The sequence below is a fragment of the Paramisgurnus dabryanus genome, chromosome 2, assembly GCF_030506205.2.
Source record: "Paramisgurnus dabryanus chromosome 2, PD_genome_1.1, whole genome shotgun sequence".
Taxonomy (NCBI): Eukaryota; Metazoa; Chordata; class Actinopteri; order Cypriniformes; family Cobitidae; genus Paramisgurnus; species Paramisgurnus dabryanus.
Window position 1 is genome coordinate 22382870 of NC_133338.1, and position 19571 is coordinate 22402440.

The 19571-nt window shown below is 40.4% G+C and overlaps 1 protein-coding gene across 1 annotated transcript in view; it reads left to right on the forward strand.

The window, feature by feature from the left end:
* Window positions 1-19571, forward strand: part of fgf11a (fibroblast growth factor 11a) — a 117516-nt gene that overhangs the window by 86480 nt on the left and 11465 nt on the right. The window contains exon 3 of the mRNA XM_065248638.1: window positions 8106-8209. Coding sequence (XP_065104710.1) covers window positions 8106-8209 — 104 coding nt within the window. The remainder of the gene's footprint in view (window positions 1-8105; window positions 8210-19571) is intronic.

Genomic DNA, 19571 nt, shown 5'->3' on the forward strand with positions numbered 1-19571 from the left:
TTAATTTTGTTGACATTTTTGACATAGGAGTAACAAAAGAAATCAAATAAGAGAAACTAAAACTTAATTTGTTACTTAAAGTAACACAAAATATATGTTGATTTGACAAAAATGCTGCATTTTTTAGTTGTATATCCAATCACATTAATGATGTTAAAAAAAAACAGTAATTCTAAATTCATTTTTGTAATCAATTCCATCAATTTCTGTGATTTTCCCACAGTTGTGGTTCTGACTGGTTTGAAATAAAGTCCCCTTAGTCTAAAACTAAGTCCAAATGCAATTGAAACTCAGACAAGACCTTATAGAACTAAATAAGGTTGTATTTAATAAATACTGTGACCAGGTCACAAAATGAATCACAAAAAATATGATGTAAAAAGGTTGGTAATCTCTTTCTTGTTTGGGAAGGTGGTAATGTAATATTTAATTTTAGATGATTTTCTACAGTTCATCTACTTCAATTTGCAGTACAACAGTTTTTCCTTTATTTATTTACTCAAACTTTTAAGTTTTTACACAGATTAGTACCAGGTTCCCAGATGGCACAGAACGAAAAGAACAGCTGCTATGGCAGTGATAGGTGCTCCATCACAGTATGTCCCCCCTTGGAGAAGAGGGGACACAGACTGGCAGACGGGCTCTGCTCCTTTCATTACCATCTTCAGTTAAACCAAGAGTTGATTATGTAATGTCTTAATGAACAAAATGTAGGAGAGAAATGATGACACTCTCCCTGTATATGTGTGGAAACTCCTCATCTTCAGCCAGTGAACATCTTGACCTGACTGTGCATTTCATCCCTGCTCAAGTATTTCCACTTGAGCAGAAATAAAGGGTAATGTACAAGAGAAAGGAATGAGAAGCAATCAGATGAGATGGTTTCTTTGCATATAGATTTCATTCTCTTTATTAAGATATATTGCTACACTTACAGTTCATCTTCACCTACAGGAAATTAATGAAATGTGGGGGGAAAAAATTCAAAGTGACTTGTGCAATGACCTAGATGAATAAAGAGATTTATAGAGGCCAAACACACGCTGCAGAGTATTAAAGGTGACAGCAACATTTACAAACGTTGACAATGGCCACGTTTACATGCACCCTCATAATGCGATTATAATGGGCTTTTGGCAATATTGTAATTATACATTACCTCATGTAAACACAATACTTTGATAAAAATAATGCAATAAGCTCATAATCGCAGCAAGTATTATCGTATTAAAACAGCTGGTGTACGCTGTTTTCAATTGCAGTATGTGGCCATGTAAACACTTTAATCGCATCTATACCTGAAGTGCACGTGTGTTTTGTCATGCACTCTAAGCGCAAATTCATTTTAAACTTGACATAAGGAAGTTTTCCCTGAACTCTGTCAACACAACTCGCTGTTGCTCCAGTTTAGCTCCAGTTTCATGCTATTAAAGCCGGGGTCCGTGATCTTTTGAAAAACACTTTGGAAAAGGAAGTCGAGGCGACTACCAAAACACACTTGTAGCCAATCAGTAGTAAGGTGCGTGTCTACTAACCGACATCGCTCCCTGGGTTGTGTATATGTGTGGGGCGGGTCTATCAACTGAAGGTCCAGATTCTATTGGGGTAGGGGTGTGTTTGTTTAAGTGATTTCAAATGTCAACATTAGCTTTCAAAGATCATGCACCCCGCCTTTAAGTGCTTACTCTGATTATTGGAAATAATTGCATTATTGTACATGTAAACAAAGTGACTGATAACCTTGCAATGGCATTGAATTGCATATTGCATCTTCTGTCAGTGAGAAATATGGATGCCAATTTTTTGCTCTTAGATATATTTCATCATAGTAACCACTTTAGGAGCATATGTGGTGAATAAAAATGAACTGGTGTTGAAATGTGAGTCAAGACACGTACAGTACCTTTGAAAAGAGATGCACGTATCTCAGATGAGCTGTTAGTGTTTAAAAGACAGTGGGATCACAACTACTGTAAGGCTGGGCTCACACTACAGGATTTTTTTAATCCTGGCCAATAATGAAAACTGGTTGCAGCACACACATAAGGAGAATCTTGACAGATTTAATTTTCTTAAAGAGCACCAATTTTCCGATTTACATTTTCACATTTCCTTTGGTGTGTAAAGGGAATTGCACACCGTCCGCGCAGCTCAGCGTCTAGGACAACTCGGAGGTATTATAAACCGGAAGTGCACATTAAATAGCGCAAGCTTCGTCAGATAGCGTCTACTTCAAAATGCAAATTATAAAACGGGCAGTTCTGGTTCTTCATTCTGATTGGTTGAAACCCGTTCTAAGCCGTGATAAAATACACCGGTAACCTCACGGTTCAGACCACATTACATAAGTATCACTGCGCCACTGTTGCTGCGTACTGATTTATGAAAATAAACACCACAGTCTTTAATCATATTTTAAATTTGTCTACAATTGCACAATTAATGGCGATATCCAGATAAATGTCAATAAATATTGTTGAGTCATCTCGTCGATAAAGAGAAAACGTTGTCTTAGGAGTTTATAAGTCAAAACACAGCGTTGAAGTTTAAATGGCTTTTAATCTGATCTCTTACAGTTCTTCACAAAAATGGAATTATCTCCGCTTTTGGCTAAAAATTTGAAAGGTGATAAGAGAACAAATGAAGGTAGGATGAAACAGGTTTTTTTTTGTTTGTTTGAAAGCGGATGGTCTGTTCTTTCAGTTGATATTTTATGTTTATTTAAAGAAGATAATTTTTCTGCAAGGCATTAAACTAAAACTGGGTGGCAACTTAAAAGAAAACGCTGACGGGGAAAGAGTTCAGCATGCTTCCAAGCATATTTGATCATCACTTCAACAGTTGCACAGTATAAATGTTAATGTATAAATTAGATGAATGGTGATTTAATATTTGAAGAGTAATATTTGTACTAATATAATATAACTTATTTTTGTTTTATTTTATAAAATCCCTCTAACGTTATGCATATGAAGTAACCGTTTTATAAACGCAATAAACCCCTCGAAGCAGTGGGGTTACAGTGCATTTTATAACAGCTAAGGGGGTTTTAGGCAATCCGCTTCGCGTCGTGCCTAACAACGCCTCTTAGCTGTTATAAAATGCACTGGTAACCCACTGCTTCTTGGGGTTTATTGCTTTAATATACGTTAGCAGCCAATGTTAATCGTTAATGATTTGGGACAAATATGATGTTATTTAATGTTAAACTATGTGAGTGGCGCTGTATGGCGCGACAGGGATTTGAGCAACTTCCTGAATCACAGCCGTCAGGTGGCGCCTGTCCGCGCCGGTGTGCATATACTCATAGAAAACAATGTGTTTGATTTTTTTAGAATGGCGCGGCGCAGAGCGGCGCGGCCGGTGTGCGATCCCCTTTAGTGTGTATTAGTACATGTTAACGATATGTAAAAGGTACAAACCCCAAAGTAAACGACGACGCAAGTTATCATCTCCAATGTAAATCTCTTTTCTTGGACTACAACAAACACACGGATTGTAGGCAACAGTTTACTTCCTGGGATTGGTGATGTAGACAAGATCGACATTATCTTAATTCCTCCTACTTCAGACTCACAGCCTGTAAGTTAACTCCTGTTAGCATTGCATTGTGACAGAATCTTTTAAACATGGTAAGGAGCATCACATTTCCGGATGACATCAGAGGTATTCAGGCCATCACCAGGGTTTAAATTGGGCCGGGGCCGTCCGGGGCTAAGCCCCGGCACATAGGCTGAAGGTCGCTCTCTGCTCTTGCCAGTGTACTCGCTGCGCTGGTGCGTGTGCACTGACGCGAAGGGAATAATGTGTTTTCATTCATTATGGGGCATACTTACCAACGCAAGTTCAACGATTTGCGCGAGCAGATTACATACAAAGTCAATGCAAAGACGCAACCAGGCGCGTCCTCGCACGGGGCGATGAAAATGACGCGAATTGGGCGCCGCAATTGCCGCGAAAACACCCGCTTTTCTCTTTAAATGCGTCTTCGCGCAAGTTATGCAACTCAAGCAAAAAAACTCAGAGCTTCAAGAACGCGCTCTCACGCAGGATCATTTGACGAGAGAGAGAGAGAGAGCGAGAGAGAGACAGAGAGAGAGAGGTAATAATGGTGCCCACGTCGAGAAAACTTCATAGAAGACTAGAAACGTGTAAAGGATTAAAGTATGTATGTCACTCATCTAATTACATTATGTTAAGGATAACACTGGATATAACTATTGTATAGTTTAATAAAATAATGTATTTTGATTAAACAAATCAAACCTAACTATATGATTGTTTTAGCTGCTGACCAGCATAGGGAATCTCTATGGCTAATTTATAAGACATGTTGCTGATACAGTACTGTGTGTTGTATCTTTTCTTGTTAATTGAGTCTTTTGGGGTAGTCTATCTTATGCCTAGAATTATTCAAGGAGGTTAATTCTTTTAACTTCCTTTAAAGTTTGATCAGTTGTGCATGATGACATGTGCAACAAATGGATATAGGGTGTCAATCTCATAGATTTGCATCATTTATAATTCAGATGCTCTTTTTAAAATATTTTGGGTCAACCTCTGGCACAGCTTTAAAGCTGAAACTTATCAAATCCTATCAGAGGTCCAGAATGTCATTGAAACACACCAGTGGCTTTGCTATCATCAGTATTAAACATGTTACCCCTTGAAGTACCCCTCCCCGCAGAGCCCCCCCCACATAACAAATCCCAATTTAACCCCTGGCCATCACAACATACAGATTAGCTGACCAATCAGGGACACGGCGCTTTTCAGATCAATGAGTTTTGTACTTAATCAATGGGTTTGAAAAAGCAATATATCTGGAGCTACAAAAATGCACGATATGTGGAAAATAATGTTTTTTTAACCATAAACCACCCAAACACATTGTATTATACGAAATACATAACGTTGTTTTTAGCAATGAAAGAGGTGCTTAAACATGCTCAAGATTTGAAAAGCATGGCGCATCACACACTACAAGATATTAGTAAGACTATCATGCCAGAGCAAGCGCTTCACCTCACAGGGAGTTGAATGTAAACAAATGGAGATGTGACACAGTATTTTACGTTTGCTACCTCATACACTAGCAGCTTTCTACAATCACCTGGTGTGTTTAATTGGGATATAAAATGAAGGTAAGGATCAGTAGGTAAAAAGTGAAAAAAATAATCATAAAACAAAATAAAAGGTTTATTAAAGGCTACGCTCAAGTCTAAGGTGAAGTACCGATGGAATTAATTTAATCTTGGGCTGTAAATGTCCTTCTGGCGACAGACATTTTATAAAATAGCACCTGGCCAATATGGCCAACTAGAGATGAAAATATACAGCAGATATAATTTCCTCACCATTGCCCCCTTTAGAACACTAAAACTCACAGTGTTTTACTAATGTCATACCAACATTTAACAACCACCATTCAGCAGAGTGAGAGAGTTTACAGAGAGAAATAAAGAAGCTATGAAAGTCATGAACAGACACCGAGATATCAAAGCTCTTGACAGTGTACTAACATAATTTGCTTAGGCATATTGAAAAAAGAAAAGGAAGACTATCCATAATAGAGAGACAGGGAGAGAGAGAGAGAGAGAGAGAGAGAGAGAGAGAGAGAGAGAGAGAGAGAGAGAGAGAGAGAGAGAGAGAGAGAGAGAGAGAGAGAGAGAGAGAGAGAGAGCTGATCGACAGGCAGTTCAGTTTTGGTCTCTGTCCTGCAATGAACCATTGGGACCCCTCCCATATCCCAAAATGCCAAGCACAGATCGACATTGTAGGAGGCAGATCTACTGTAAGGTTGTCGTGCACTTCTTTAAACCTCTGAGAGTAACCAAGACAATATAGCAAGATTGACAGATGCTTTGGGGTGACAAGACACCAAATATAAACACACTGACACGCGTATACCAACTGAAGCAGACTGATCCCTACACAAAGTCACACACGGATACACACAGACGCGTGCGCGCAAAAACATGCTGACTCATACACAAACACATGTTTTTCTGTAACTGACACTTTAGTTAAAAATTAAAAAGCAACAAAAGCAGCTCTCCTTGTTCATCTGCACACACGAGGAGCACTGTTCTGCCCCTCTTGTGTTCATCTCCAATATTAAAAAAATGTGATTATTGTAAGAGCAATATAAAGAGAAAGTGAAGATGTGGTGGACAGAAAAAATACTGCAGGTAAAAGACAGGGGTGAGGTCAGAAGCTGCACTGCCTATTGTGGAAACAGAGAATGGTAAAATTCAATCATGTAATACTGTAAGAGGCTTTGAAGAACGTGCTGTGGATCTCTTTGTTCCCGTTTGTTGTAACTTGCAGTAACTATGTTGTACCGGGTATACAATTGTGACAAGAACCGGTTAATCTACAAACAAAGTTAATCTATACACAACTTTGGGGAAGGGCAATTTGACTTTGGGGAAGGACCATTCTCTAATCCAGCTAACCTGCATGTCTTTGGACTGTGTTAGGAAACAGGAGTCCCAGAGTAAACCTGGTAAACAAATGTAACACGACACTATAATTTTTTTACGTAAGCTAAAAAGAATAGTTTACCCAAAAATAAAAATTAGCCAATAAATTATTCACCTCCAATGTTACCTAGTTTGTATATAACTTCCTTTCTTTAGCTGAACACATTTAGGGGCTGTTTACACTTGGCATTAGGATGTGTTTTCGTCAATCCGATCACAAGTGCCCAAATACCAATTACTAATCAACGAAATCATTTAATCTTTAACCTGCAGGAAAAAAAACAACTGGTGGAAACAGTTTAAAGAGTAGCCCAAATCTAAACATCGAAAAATGCAGAAGACTTGGCAACGGTACACTGCAGACAGCATCTCTCGTCAAGTTCACGCTTTATCTCTGGATTAAAGTCAAAACTGAGTTGAAGAAAGTTGTTCTTAAGAAGTTTTCTTATAGGTGATTTTCTAATGAGGAAAATAGGTAATGAAAACACACTTTTCAAAAGGCACAACGCTATTTTATTACTTAAAGTAGCCTAATGTTTTAAAAGGATACATAAACGATGCAGAATTTAGTACATTGCATGTACATCGCGTTACCCCATTAACGTTACCTTAATAATGCATGATGCTATTGCCTTGCTATTGCGTATTTTTGTGACGAGAATCATGTGATATAAGAGGTAAATATGATACGTGAACTTGGAGCACAAATGTTCTGAGCATGTGCACAATGCATTTTTGCATCCGATTTAGAAAATACTACGATTCACGAGTTTACATGCATACTTTTCCTGCTGATCGGAGCACAGATCGGAGTTCACCACCCCCTTCAATACAATCCAAATTTGCATCTCCAAGAAAAGAGATTTTCGTTTACGTTGGGGTTTGTACCTTTTGCATATCATTAATATGTACTAACACACACTTACACATCAAAGGTGTTAATGTGTTAATCTTAATTTTTGGGTAAACTACAATTTTGGAACTATTCCTTTGCTCTTGACTGATTTTTATTCAGCAGACGCTTTTCTTTACGGCCATCGGGTTTCAGGTTCACTCGAGGTCTGCATTGTCATGCCCACATTTGTCATGACACTGATTAAATCTGCATTTTTTCCATGGAGACGTGTTGCCGTCTGCGATTTGTCAATACCGCTAAAGTCAACATGTCGCTCGAGACCAGTTGCCTCCTCGGTCAACAATCCACACTGAAAAATGCCACACTCTCATCCTCACCACAAAAGGCTTCTAAATGTCACACAGTTGCAGTGTCACACCTAATTCACCCTTTTGGAGCTACAATTCCAGTTTTGGAAAGACTGGAAATCCTGTTGGCCACGGCTGGCAGAACGATGATAGAACAAAAGATGTTTGGTGTAAGGAGATTTTTTTAGTTTCTCTTTAATGTGTCTCGCAGAAAGCTCATGCAGCTGGGTTTGTAATCCCAGCATATTTCTGCTGAAACAATCGGCTTTTGGGTCTTGTCATATATATGGAATGAGAAATTCTCATTTGTTATAAAATCTTAAATGAAAACATTAAGAATCCTTCATAATTTTTTTGTAAACAGTGAATTTGCTCACACTGATGTTTTAAGTCTCTCTTTTTCTATTTGAATTGCAGTGTTGTTCAACTTGATTCCTGTGGGTCTGAGAATAGTTGCCATCCAGAGCACCAAGACAGGCCTCTACATCGGCATGAACAGCGAAGGCTACCTCTACACATCAGTATGTTTAAAACACAACACAGGTTACAAACCTACAACCAGATCTGCCCTATAACACATGAAGTTAACATTAGAATTTCATTCAAGGAAGCAGATGCTTTCTTTATGGTTATGAATGGGGTGGTACTAATGAAGTGAAAGTGACATATATGACAATGTATGGAAAGTTTGACCTCTGCGTTTAACTCATTCAGTGAGAAGTGAGCACACACACACACACACACACACACACACACACACACACACGCACACGCACACATACACACACGGAGCAGTAGGCAGCTATCACTGCAGCGCCCGGGGAGCAATGGTACACACTTCATTAATCCACCATATTTTTCTACTAGTTAAACTCTTGTAAAACTGGTCTTATCAAGGAGGTCCATTGCTATGCATTGTAGACATGAAAACATGAAAACGTTTCGTATGTTAAAGGCAGGGTATCTGATTTGATCCAGAAACCTTTTTAGTTGTGCTGGTTAAAGTCTACTCACATCCTGATAGCAATCACTATGTTAGGTTGTTTATTTGTAGAAATTTATGTCATCTGTAAAAGGCGTGGAACCAAAAAAATGTTCAACCATTCCTAGATCTCAGTCCGAACAGACTTTGCCTTTTTTGTCCCTCATCCGTAAGCTTAATTTGAATGCCACCGCGCAGCCTGTTCACACAGACACCATACGTCATCGGCGCGTTCACGTGTGCTCACCTCCTGTCTGTAAACAGAGAGAGAATGGAAAACTTTCCTGCTGAATTGACAACCTGCACAGAAGCCACAAAATGAAAGACATATTTTATAACAACAACATCAAAAACTGTCTGGATCAGTACGTCTACACAAATGAAAGTGGGCTTTAACTAATTCTGATGTAAACCAGTTGTTTATATTTGTTATTTTGGTAGTGTTATTCACTTTGTACTGCAAAGTTTTCTCACTGGTGAATGAGACATGAGATGTGGAAATCTGATCTGTGCGTGTTTATGTGTTTTGAAAGAGGCGTGACTTTGGATGGCGATTTGAATGGATGGTGGGATCGGGATTTCGTTGCTAGTCGGCTACCGTTAGCATTTTTCAAAATTAGATACCCTACCTTTAATAAAGAAAACTGACCTCACATTGTGTCAATAATTTTTACACACTGTCTTAAAAAACTTGGACAGGGTTATATTTTCTGTGTGGCAGACATCTTGAGCGATGTTTGACATTCAAAGCCAACGTACAAGCCAACGGCAAAATTCAGAATAGCATTTGACAACTCCGTCTCGCAGCACAAAGTATGACAAACAAAGTGTGGAATACAAAGAGGTGGAATATTAACCCAAATTGAAAGTGATGGGATGGTAGCCCATACTCAAAATGTACACACGCACCCACAAAAGAGTGGAGCAGCGCCCGGGGAGCAACTGGGGTTAAGGTGCCTCAGGGGCACCTCGGTCGCAATCTGCTGGCCATGAGACTCAAACTTGTGACCTTTGGGTACCAAAGATTATACAGTACAGTTTTGTGCTAAACATAGTGACTAGTGCCAACTTAATGAAGACATTTTTTTGTGGTTTAGTAAATATGAAAATGTCGGACTACAGTGTACAAAGATCTTAAGACGTTTAACCAGGGCCGTCGTCAAGGGGGGGCATTCGCGGGCAAGTGCCCCCCCGAACAGGTTGTTGTGCCCCCCCCACAAAGTTTTTTATTACTTTAATATATATCAAGAATAATTAAAATAAATTAAACATTGAATGTTTCATGACTTATACTGTAATCAAATGAGGAAAATATAGTTGATATGTTTTCTTTAATTAAAATAGACCAGTTTCTCTGATTGGATGTATTGCCGCGTCTCACCCGTCTTACGTCTTTAGCATATTTGTGACTTGACACTAGCAACGTGTTTTTTCGCGGCATTTTATGGATCGTGTAAAATATGGATATTAGAACATTTAGAACCAACCAGCACCGCCTGCTTCATCTTCATGCAAACACAGACTGGCTCAAACTCAGAGATTCGAGGTTGAGGTGGAATTTACAAATCTACAGGACAATCTTTTAAGGAAGTTTAATGTTCTTACACGCCGTCTTCAGCTATTTCAAAGGTAAGTTAGCGTTGTTTTAAATTACGTAAGCTTAAATGTGAAGTGTGGCTATAGACCGTTAACAGCATTACGATGTGATTATGGTAAAGCGGCTTTTTTAAAGCTAGGACGAGGTGTTCGCTGCGCTATGAAACCCATTCATTTCAATGGCTTGCGCCGCGCGAGGGCGGTTTGTTGTTGCGTCGAGTTTAGCGTGCGCGAGTTTTGCGTCGAGTTTAGCGTTAGCGGAGCTCAGCGTGCGCTCACACCGCGGTCGAAGTTCAATAGTTTTGCGCATAGTTTGTGGTCTTTTGCACTTTATACGGGAAATGAGCTGACAGTCTGTACCAGTTGTATGAGTGTGTGCTTGCTGTATTTGTTGTTTTAATGCCTTGTTTTTGCAAGTTATTGTTGCTATTGCGTGCCCCCCCGTTGGAAACCAAGTGCCCCCCTGTTAGTTATGGTCTGGCGCCGGCTCTGAGAGGTGTAGTATGTACAGTGGCTTCAAAATGGCAAGCATCTGCAAAGCATCTGCAAGCAAACTGTTCTTTCTAAACTTTCTAAGAAATAATTGAAGTTAAATTGGCATAGATCTGTGCAGTGCAATATGGTATTAGTCATCAATGATCTATTCTCCCAAAATAGAACTTAATTTTTGTGTAAATTTATTTTGTCAACCTTTGGGAATACACTAGCATAGTTACTAATAGACATGTACAAGAAGTCGCAACAATTTCATTTTGATTGCATTGTGTCTTTAATGATGCTTACAACTAATAAAAACATCTTTGCTCAATTCATCTTAGCTTGAACACGTTGCACTAAATGAGGAATATAATTTGTCACTCATTCCCCCTCTCTGGGATGAGTAAAAAATCTCTGTCTCTCTTTCTCTCTCTCTCTCTTTTTCTCTCTCTCTCTCTCTCTCTCAATTTAAGAGGAGAGCATCTGTAGAGCATGTGCCCTCCTCATGGGAAGAAAAGTGACCCATTTTTTACAGAGGGAAATGACCATACCTGAAAAAATACAATAAGAGAGAAAACCCTTATCCTAGAAAACCTCAAGCAGCAGGGACGTGCACATGGGGGGTTGCTCAGGTTGCCCGGGCATATGCCCTTCTCGCCTCACGTTGCCCTTCGGAGGTGTAAAAAAATAAATTGTACTTTTACTTTGTTACACTTGGCGGCGTTCCTTCGTTCCTGTATTTTAATTAATTACAAAATGTCTATTTTATTTTTAAATTGCTGTCTCGTGTTTCTGGGACATTCGCAAATTTATGACTGGTTTGAGTCGATTCCTTACAAAGTATTGCAAATAAATGAGTCTTTTAAGTCGATTCTTTACAAAGCAAATGGGCCAAACATTTTTAATTGGTTCGCGAATCAGTTTGAATGAATTGTTCAGATCGCTGCAAAAACTGAATCGTCTGATGCGGTTTAACTCGTAGCCTATGTAGAAACCCGCAGAATATAAAGAATGTTGGATGACGTGAATACTAATTTCTAATCTTTTAACTAAAAGCAAAACTTCACACATGTACCCGCCATTATATACGCGTGACCTGTTTGTCGTCAGACCCAGTTAAACGCGTGCAACCTACAGAAACACTGTAGCACAGATTGAAGAAAACTGACGTTTGATTCGCTGTATACTGTAGTGTAGCCTACTGTATGATGTAAGTGCTTTTCACACACGTGACATGAGATTCACAACATAAGAAAACATGAGTTTTTTCTAAAATCAGTTTGTATCATGTAAGTGTAAACCATTTATTCAAAATGGTTAAAGGGTTAGTTCAGCCAAAAATTATGATTTACTCATCCCCAAGCTGTCTGAGATGCATATGTCCATCATTTTCAGACTAACACATTTTCTGTTATTACATTTGGAGAAACCTATCAGTGACTTGATAGGATATTGATAGGGATATTGATGTAGGAATTCTCATGACTCAAGTCATTTTTTTTTGTGTTATTATTAGTAGTAGTCGTTTCTCCGGGAATGGCTCCCAGCTTCCAGGCCTGATCCTGCTAAGGGTGCAGTTACCAAGCTTGCGAAGGGAGACCTCAGTATAACAGTGCTGAATCGGTCTGCTGGTTCATCTAGCGGCTCTCAGCGCCCTGATCTGTCGTCAGCGGAGGTTCCAATGGAGACGAGCAGCCCGTGTTCTACGGTGTCCTCGCCCTCTGTTGTGCCTCCCTCGGATGCTGTGTTCACCGTAACATCGGAGGGGGGGTTGTCACCTTCGGAGGCCAATCCAGATTCGGTCCCTCCTTAGGGTAGAGTTGGGGATGCTGTGTTCGATCCCGAGATGGCATCTCTGCTCACTCGGTCGGCGTTGGCAGCCGACTTGGAGTGGACTGAACCTCCCCCACCCGAACCTTCACGCCTCGGTGATTGGTACTTTGGGGGTGCTCTGGCTGCCCAGTTCTCACCACCCGTGCCCTTCTTTCCCAAGATGCATGAGGAGTTGACGCGGTCGTGGAAAACCCAGTTTTCCACCTAGAATCGGCCATATCAGTCCTCTCCCCTCACCTCTCTTGAGGGTGGAGTTGCCATGGGGTATGTCGGTATCCCGTCAGTGGAGCACCTGGTCGTGATGCAGCTGTGTCTGCCCGGTGTTGCTTTCCCCCTGGCGGGAACGACGTACTCTGCCCTCACGGGCCTGTAAGCATTCCCAGGCTCAAGTTCACCATGCTAAGGCTTCGAGGAGCTTGCACGAGGGGGGTCACAACTTGGCAGAGTTTTCCGAGCTTTGTGCGGCTACTGAACTGTCCTGCAACGGCCGCCTCTGTTCCTCCCAGGTCGCCAGCAGCCCGCCCCACCTGCTCAGCCCACTAAGCAAGGTGGAAAAAGAATATCCAAACGGCCCTGAGACGGACGAGCTGGAGGTGGAAGGGATTTCTCTTCGGGAGATGGTGAAGGCACAACCCCTCACCCCCCCCCCCCACCCAGTTGGGGAATCTTTGTTTTCAGTTTTTTTTTCGCCGGCACCCACTTTTCCACAAAAAGAGCAAATTCCACTTTTATCTCAAGGTCTTCTGAAGGGAACCAGAGACTCAAGCGGGCTCATAACCCCTCCTCTCAAACGGGCTCATAACCCCTCCTCGGGCTCTGTCTCTTTACAGGAGCACGGGAGTCTCGCACGGGCTCATAACCCAGCTTCCTCCTCTCTCTTCTTCGCCACCTGGTGCATCGAGCGGCTTGGGACATCCTCTACAGCAGGGCTATTTAAATCTTACCCTGGAGGGCCGAAGCACTGCAGATTTTAGCTCCAACCCTGATCAAACACACCTGAGCAAGCTAATCAAGGTCTTCATGATCACTAGACAATCACAGGTGGTTAGGTTTGATTAGGGTTGGAGCTAAACTCTGCAGTGCTCCGGCCCTCCAGGGTAAGATTTGAATAGCCCTGCTCTACAGAGTCTCATCCATTCTCCCACCCATCAGCGGGTGTGTTACATCACACAACACAGTCGGTGTGGCCGATACGCACACACCGGCAATCAACTCCAGCCCTCCTGCCAAGGGTACAGCAGCCGTGCCTTTTGTTCCTCTCGCACTGTATTTTGGGGTATGGAAAAAGCTTCCCAGCCTGTTGCGTTGGCTGTTACGCACGATCCGTCTCGGCTATGTGATTCAATTCTTCCTGCACCCCCCCAAAATTCGAAGGTATTCGTTTCACTACTGTGAAAGATGCCGATGCGCACATACTTCGTACAGAAATTGAAGTCCTATTGGCAAAGGGCGCGATCGAGCCGGTCCCTCCAGCCGAGATGAGGTCAGGGTTTTACAGCTCTTACTTTATTTTACCCAAGAAAAGCTTAAAGCTTTACAGGACGTTCCCTTCGAGCCTCTGCATACTGTGAGTATTAAGTTTCTTACAATGAAAACGTTAATGTTCCACGCATTGGCATCCTTTAAGGGGATAGGGGATCTCCATACATTTTCGGTCGAAGGTTCATGCCTACAGTTCGGACCTGCTGAATCCAGTGTAACATTGAGACCCAGGCCCGGCAACGTGCCCAAAGTTCCCACCATCAGGTGGTGAGCTTGCAAGCGCTGCCTTTTGAGGAGGCAGACTCAGCCATGGGTTTCTTCTGCCTTGGTCGTGCACTATGTGTGTATATAGACAGAACGTAGAACCTCAGACCAGCGCTTTGTTTGTTACTTTGGCCAGCAGAAAGGGAAAGCTGTCACCAAGCAGAGGATGTGCAGCACCCTGCAGCATTTGGATTGTGGATACTATAGCCCTTGCATACCAAAAACAAGACATTCTTTGCCCATTTAATTTATGTGCTCACTCTACACGTGGTGTGGCATCATCTTGGGCATTGGCTTGTGGTTCCTCGCTAACAGACATCTGTAGAGCTGCAGGCTGGGCGACACCTAATACGTTCACCAGGTTTTATAGTGTTCGTATCGAGCTGATATCGGGTTATAAAGTGAGAACTTTGAGGGTCGTATGTCGGCTTGCAATCTCTATTTTGGTGCTGCACATTTGCACCACTATGGAAGGCCATTAGCGGAAATACGTCACAAAACTGTTTTTGTTCTACTCCACTGCCTTGATAGCTGATGTTGCGGAGCATCAGCTGTCAGCCTTACCAGATGTATTCCCTGTAATCCTGCATTGGCTAGCCATCCACACTGGGTCCCCTACGTGGGGTTCCTATATGTGTGTTTAGTCTGTGGGGTTAGAATCTTCCACGTTTTCCCTTAGCAGAGCCAGCTCTGCGTCTCCCTGTCATACCATGTATGTTCAGAGTCCTCTATGAGCAACCTGTCGGTTGTTTTATATGTTTTATGTCATCCAGTTAACCTCCATAGGGGATGGCTTCCGCAATGTTCTTAGCTCCGCCCAGACTAAGTCGCTTCCCCAGTTTGCTGTTCACTATCGTGGGTTAAGGAACAAGTAATGACCAGCCTTCTGCATTCAGCCTCTGTCCGTCTCTCCAGTGGAGACGGAAGGCTCTTGCAGGCACTGGAAGGGTCCAGCTGCAGTGGCGTTTTGGTAGGGATTCCCAATTCGTCTGTCACAATGTGGGGATGTCTTGGTTACGGATGTAACCCTCGTTCCCTAAAGGAAGGGAATGGAGACGTGCCGTCGCCACAGTTTGCTGTTCCATTGCTGATACCAGGCCGGGCACTGATGCTCGGCTTTCTCAGCAAATAATATAGCTGATTTGGTATTATGCACCTGCTGCTTATATACGCACCTGGCGGGGCGGCATCAGCATGATGCAAATACCTGCATGCCAAGATCATTGGCGTTTTGTTAGTTTCTCGAAGTTCGTCAGTCACAACGTGACGTCTCCGTTCCCTTTCTTCAGGGAATGTGGGTTACATCCGTAACTGAGACGTTTTACTTCTTTGTGTATATATATTCTAATAAAGACCCTGTTATTCTCAGTCCTTCATTTAGCCCGTGAGGTTTTTTTTGGGGTGGGTGCCCTTTTATAGGTCAGAGCAACTTCCTCTTAAAATTCCTGTGCACGTCCCTGTCAAGCAGAGCGACCTCTTTTTGTGTTCTGTGAAGCACTGTCACTACTTGTCTTCTAACATTCAGTCCCAATTTTCATCTTGTTTTAGCATAATATTTTAAACCATGTGACTATAGTAGTATTGTATGAAGTGAAACATGCCACAAAATGCTACTTCAGCTCTTTTTAGTTGGTGTAAAAACATAGTAAAATAGTGGTGTTTTCCTTTAAAAATGTTTCTCATCTCACCATAGGTAAGATACAAAGTACAAAGGCATATATACAATAAATCTGTGGGGTAGCATTTAAAAAAATATCTAAATAAATGCAATATTAGCACTTTTAAAAAAAAAAAAAAAAAAAAAAACTGCGTATACCAGCAAGTAAAGCAGCTTTTCTGCCAGCTGATCTCAGCTTTAGGCCTTCTAAAGTCCTGTAAACTGTCCTTATTTTTTATTTTATTTTTTTTGGGATGGTACCACAAGACATTGCTCATTGGCAGAGCACAGGGATATGTTTGCAGATACGTTATTTGTGTTTCTTTAACGCTTTAACTGTAATTCCCCTTTTTGACTAGGGTGTAAAAAGGTGATGTGCACCTTCAAATTAATGTAACTCTGGCATTCTTTGGTCTAGAAGCAAAATCTCTTTTTACTTTCAAGTTGTTTACTAAAGGAGTAATACTAAAAATATTAAAGAAAAAATAGTTATACCAGTTTAACTGTATAAAATAATAGTAATACAATGAATTATATATTTTATATTTAAAAAAATGTTTTACACCCAAAATGCTAAACAAATAAAGCCACAAGTCTCAACTACTTCTGATTCAAATTTCAAGTTAAAATCACAAAAAATTAGGTTTATGTCACACTTTTAGTGGTTATACCAACAAAGGCCACTAGGTGTCAATGGTTAGCTACATAATCTCATCTACAAATTAATAAATTACTGTCATTGCATTATTATTAATGCGAAATGGTTTTGAAATATGAAAACAACATTTCTAGAGCTTTCCAATTAGGTTGTCAAGATTTTTTTTAAAATGTATATTATTTTGATGGGTATTATATATAAATATATACAATTAGTATTCCTATGGGGTCAATGACATTTAACAAAATGACTGTCACTATAAAATTTCTATCACCAAATGACCTTGAAATATGAAAACTACATTCTTAAAGCTTTCCAACAATATATCATTTGTCAAGGTTATTTTTTATCAAGTTTATATGATATTGCCATATATAAATATATAATCATTTGTATTCCTACCGGGTCAGTGTCATTTAACAAAATGACTGTCACTATACAATTTCTATCATCAAATGCCCTCGAAATATGAAAACTAGATTTCTAGAGCTTTCCAACAATATATAGTTGGACATTTTAGGAAATTACTCTCACAACATCATTATTTTTGCAAAATTGTGATGAAAACTACAATCTTAGAGCTTTTCAACGATATAGTTTGTCAAGAGTAGTGTAGGTTTAGACAAAGAAGCACTTGTGAAGCAGTTTCATCTTTCCTCTTTTTGTTTGGAAAAGAACAGCAATATGTTTATAGTATATGCTTATATCTATTTTAGACAATGTTTCATAGAAAGACGAAAGTAAATGATTAGATAAACTTCTCCTTTAAAACCTTAAACTTGTTTTAAAGGCTTTGATGTGTCTGACTTTGACATATTGTTCTTTTTTCTTTCACACAAAAAATATGCATACAAACAAAGGTGTATAATAGATGATTCTTCTAGGGCAGTGGTTTTCAAACTGGGGGCCGGGGCCCCCAGGGGGGACGGGAGATGGTGCCAGGGGGGCCCCAGTTTTATGACATTTTAAATACATTAATTTATCATGAATTCTGTGTAATTAAACATAAAAAATAAGGCTACTAACCAAAAGCACTACTTTTTTGGATAATTTAATTTATTTTTATTAATTAAAATGTTGAGTTTTTGAACAGTTTTTTGTCACAAATTTTCTTTGGGGGGCCGCGAAGGAATGCACCGTACACAAGGAGGGCCGCACGCTGAAAAAGTTTGGGAACCACTGTTCTAGGGAGTCCTAGACAATTTACGGGTACATGAGTGAAACCATTTTTGTCTCCAAGAAACTGAAATAGGAAGTGGATGTGTATTACATAACTTTACATTGTCACAAACCCACTTCTGTGTGAGTGTCTTGTAGGATCAAATGGCCTGAGCGCATAGCCTCTCCATAACTGCCCTAAACGGAGCCTATCAATAATTCATGTTTTCCAGGCTGACAAGCTCAGACTTGGACCTCCACAGAGACTAAATCACTCAAACACACCTAAAGCCTTTCTTCTTCTCTCTCTGTGCGATTTAATTTTCTACTTGGTTGTTCTCAGCCACTCTTTTCCTGTATCCCTGTCTCTTATTTCTCTAACATTGTTACATTTGAGTTCTCAGTGGTATTTAGCATGTTGCTGTGCACTTTTAATTACAGTACCTGCTAAAGACAAAATAACTCATCCCCAGATCTCTATGATACTCTCATACATTAATATGGCTGTTCATTTTAATCATCTGTCAGGTGAAATTCATAAGTCAGATCCCTAATATAACAAAATCTGCTGAACAAGCCACATGATTTGAGGAATTATGCATTGTAATCACAACAGACCACCCGCTCAGAATAAAATCATCTCACTTACTTTTTAGAAACTACACAGCACATCTTAAACATGCTGAAACTCTAGCACTGCTTTTAATGATATTTCTCATTATTCTGTCTCAAGAGTGTGCTTTTGTAGGAACATGGTCTTCTCTCCTTTGATCAAATGCAGTGCTTGAGAGGAATAAGAAAGAACATGGTTGATGGAGATAAAGGAAGAGGGAAGAGTATGGTAGCAGAAGCAGAGAGTAGTACAGGCCAGCAGGGTGTCCTACAGCAAGAGCAAAGACCATCATCATCCATAAAAACTGAGAAACAGATGGATTGACAAGAGAAAACATGCTGAGCACTGCCAATTGGGTTGCATTCATCACTCAGTTTTATTATTTCTTCATTCTCTCTCTTCTGTTTCTGTGTGCTTTATTGTGTCTCTGTTGAGATTTTCTAAAGGGAAAGGGGTGCATTTCATGTTTAACTTCCTCTCATCCTTCATTCCTGCCCTCTGTGCATCTCCTGAGGTTAGATCTGGTGAGAGTTGTAGGTAAAGGTTAAGGTATTTGGGAAACATTGTGTCATTGCTGTCTTACCTGTAGGGGGGCACTGGAAATTGCTTTCTGATAAAAATAGTGCTTTGTCTCTATAACCTGACCTATTTTTTAAACTCAACACTCAGTGGAAGCCCTCCTGGGCCAGGAACACAAAAGAAGGTGGGAAAGAGACACTATACACATACACACAGATGCATACAGTATTTGCACTGATAGAGGTGACCTGACAGAATTGGAGCAGATTTTGTTGAACTGGCCAGGTTTTTCATGACAAAGTTTTTATTTTTCCTTTTCATTTCTATCCCTTTGGCTTGTCTCCCTTTCCCTTCTCTATAACAAAATGGTCAAAAAGTGGTCTCACTGGAGTGGTACACTTTTGCACCTAAAGAGTTCATATTTATACCTAAAATGTGCAAGGTATTGCTACCAATTGTATACATACCTGTACCATATATAGGGCCCTATGAAATCTGTTTTATGTTTCCCATATTACATTTCATTAATTCTTAGATTCCATTTTTTCCGTTTTATCAGTGGTGGCTCGTGATTGCTCTTCTGAGGGGCGCATATTCAAAATATGTGTTTGTTGCGTCATGTGAGCCATGTGCATCACGTGTTT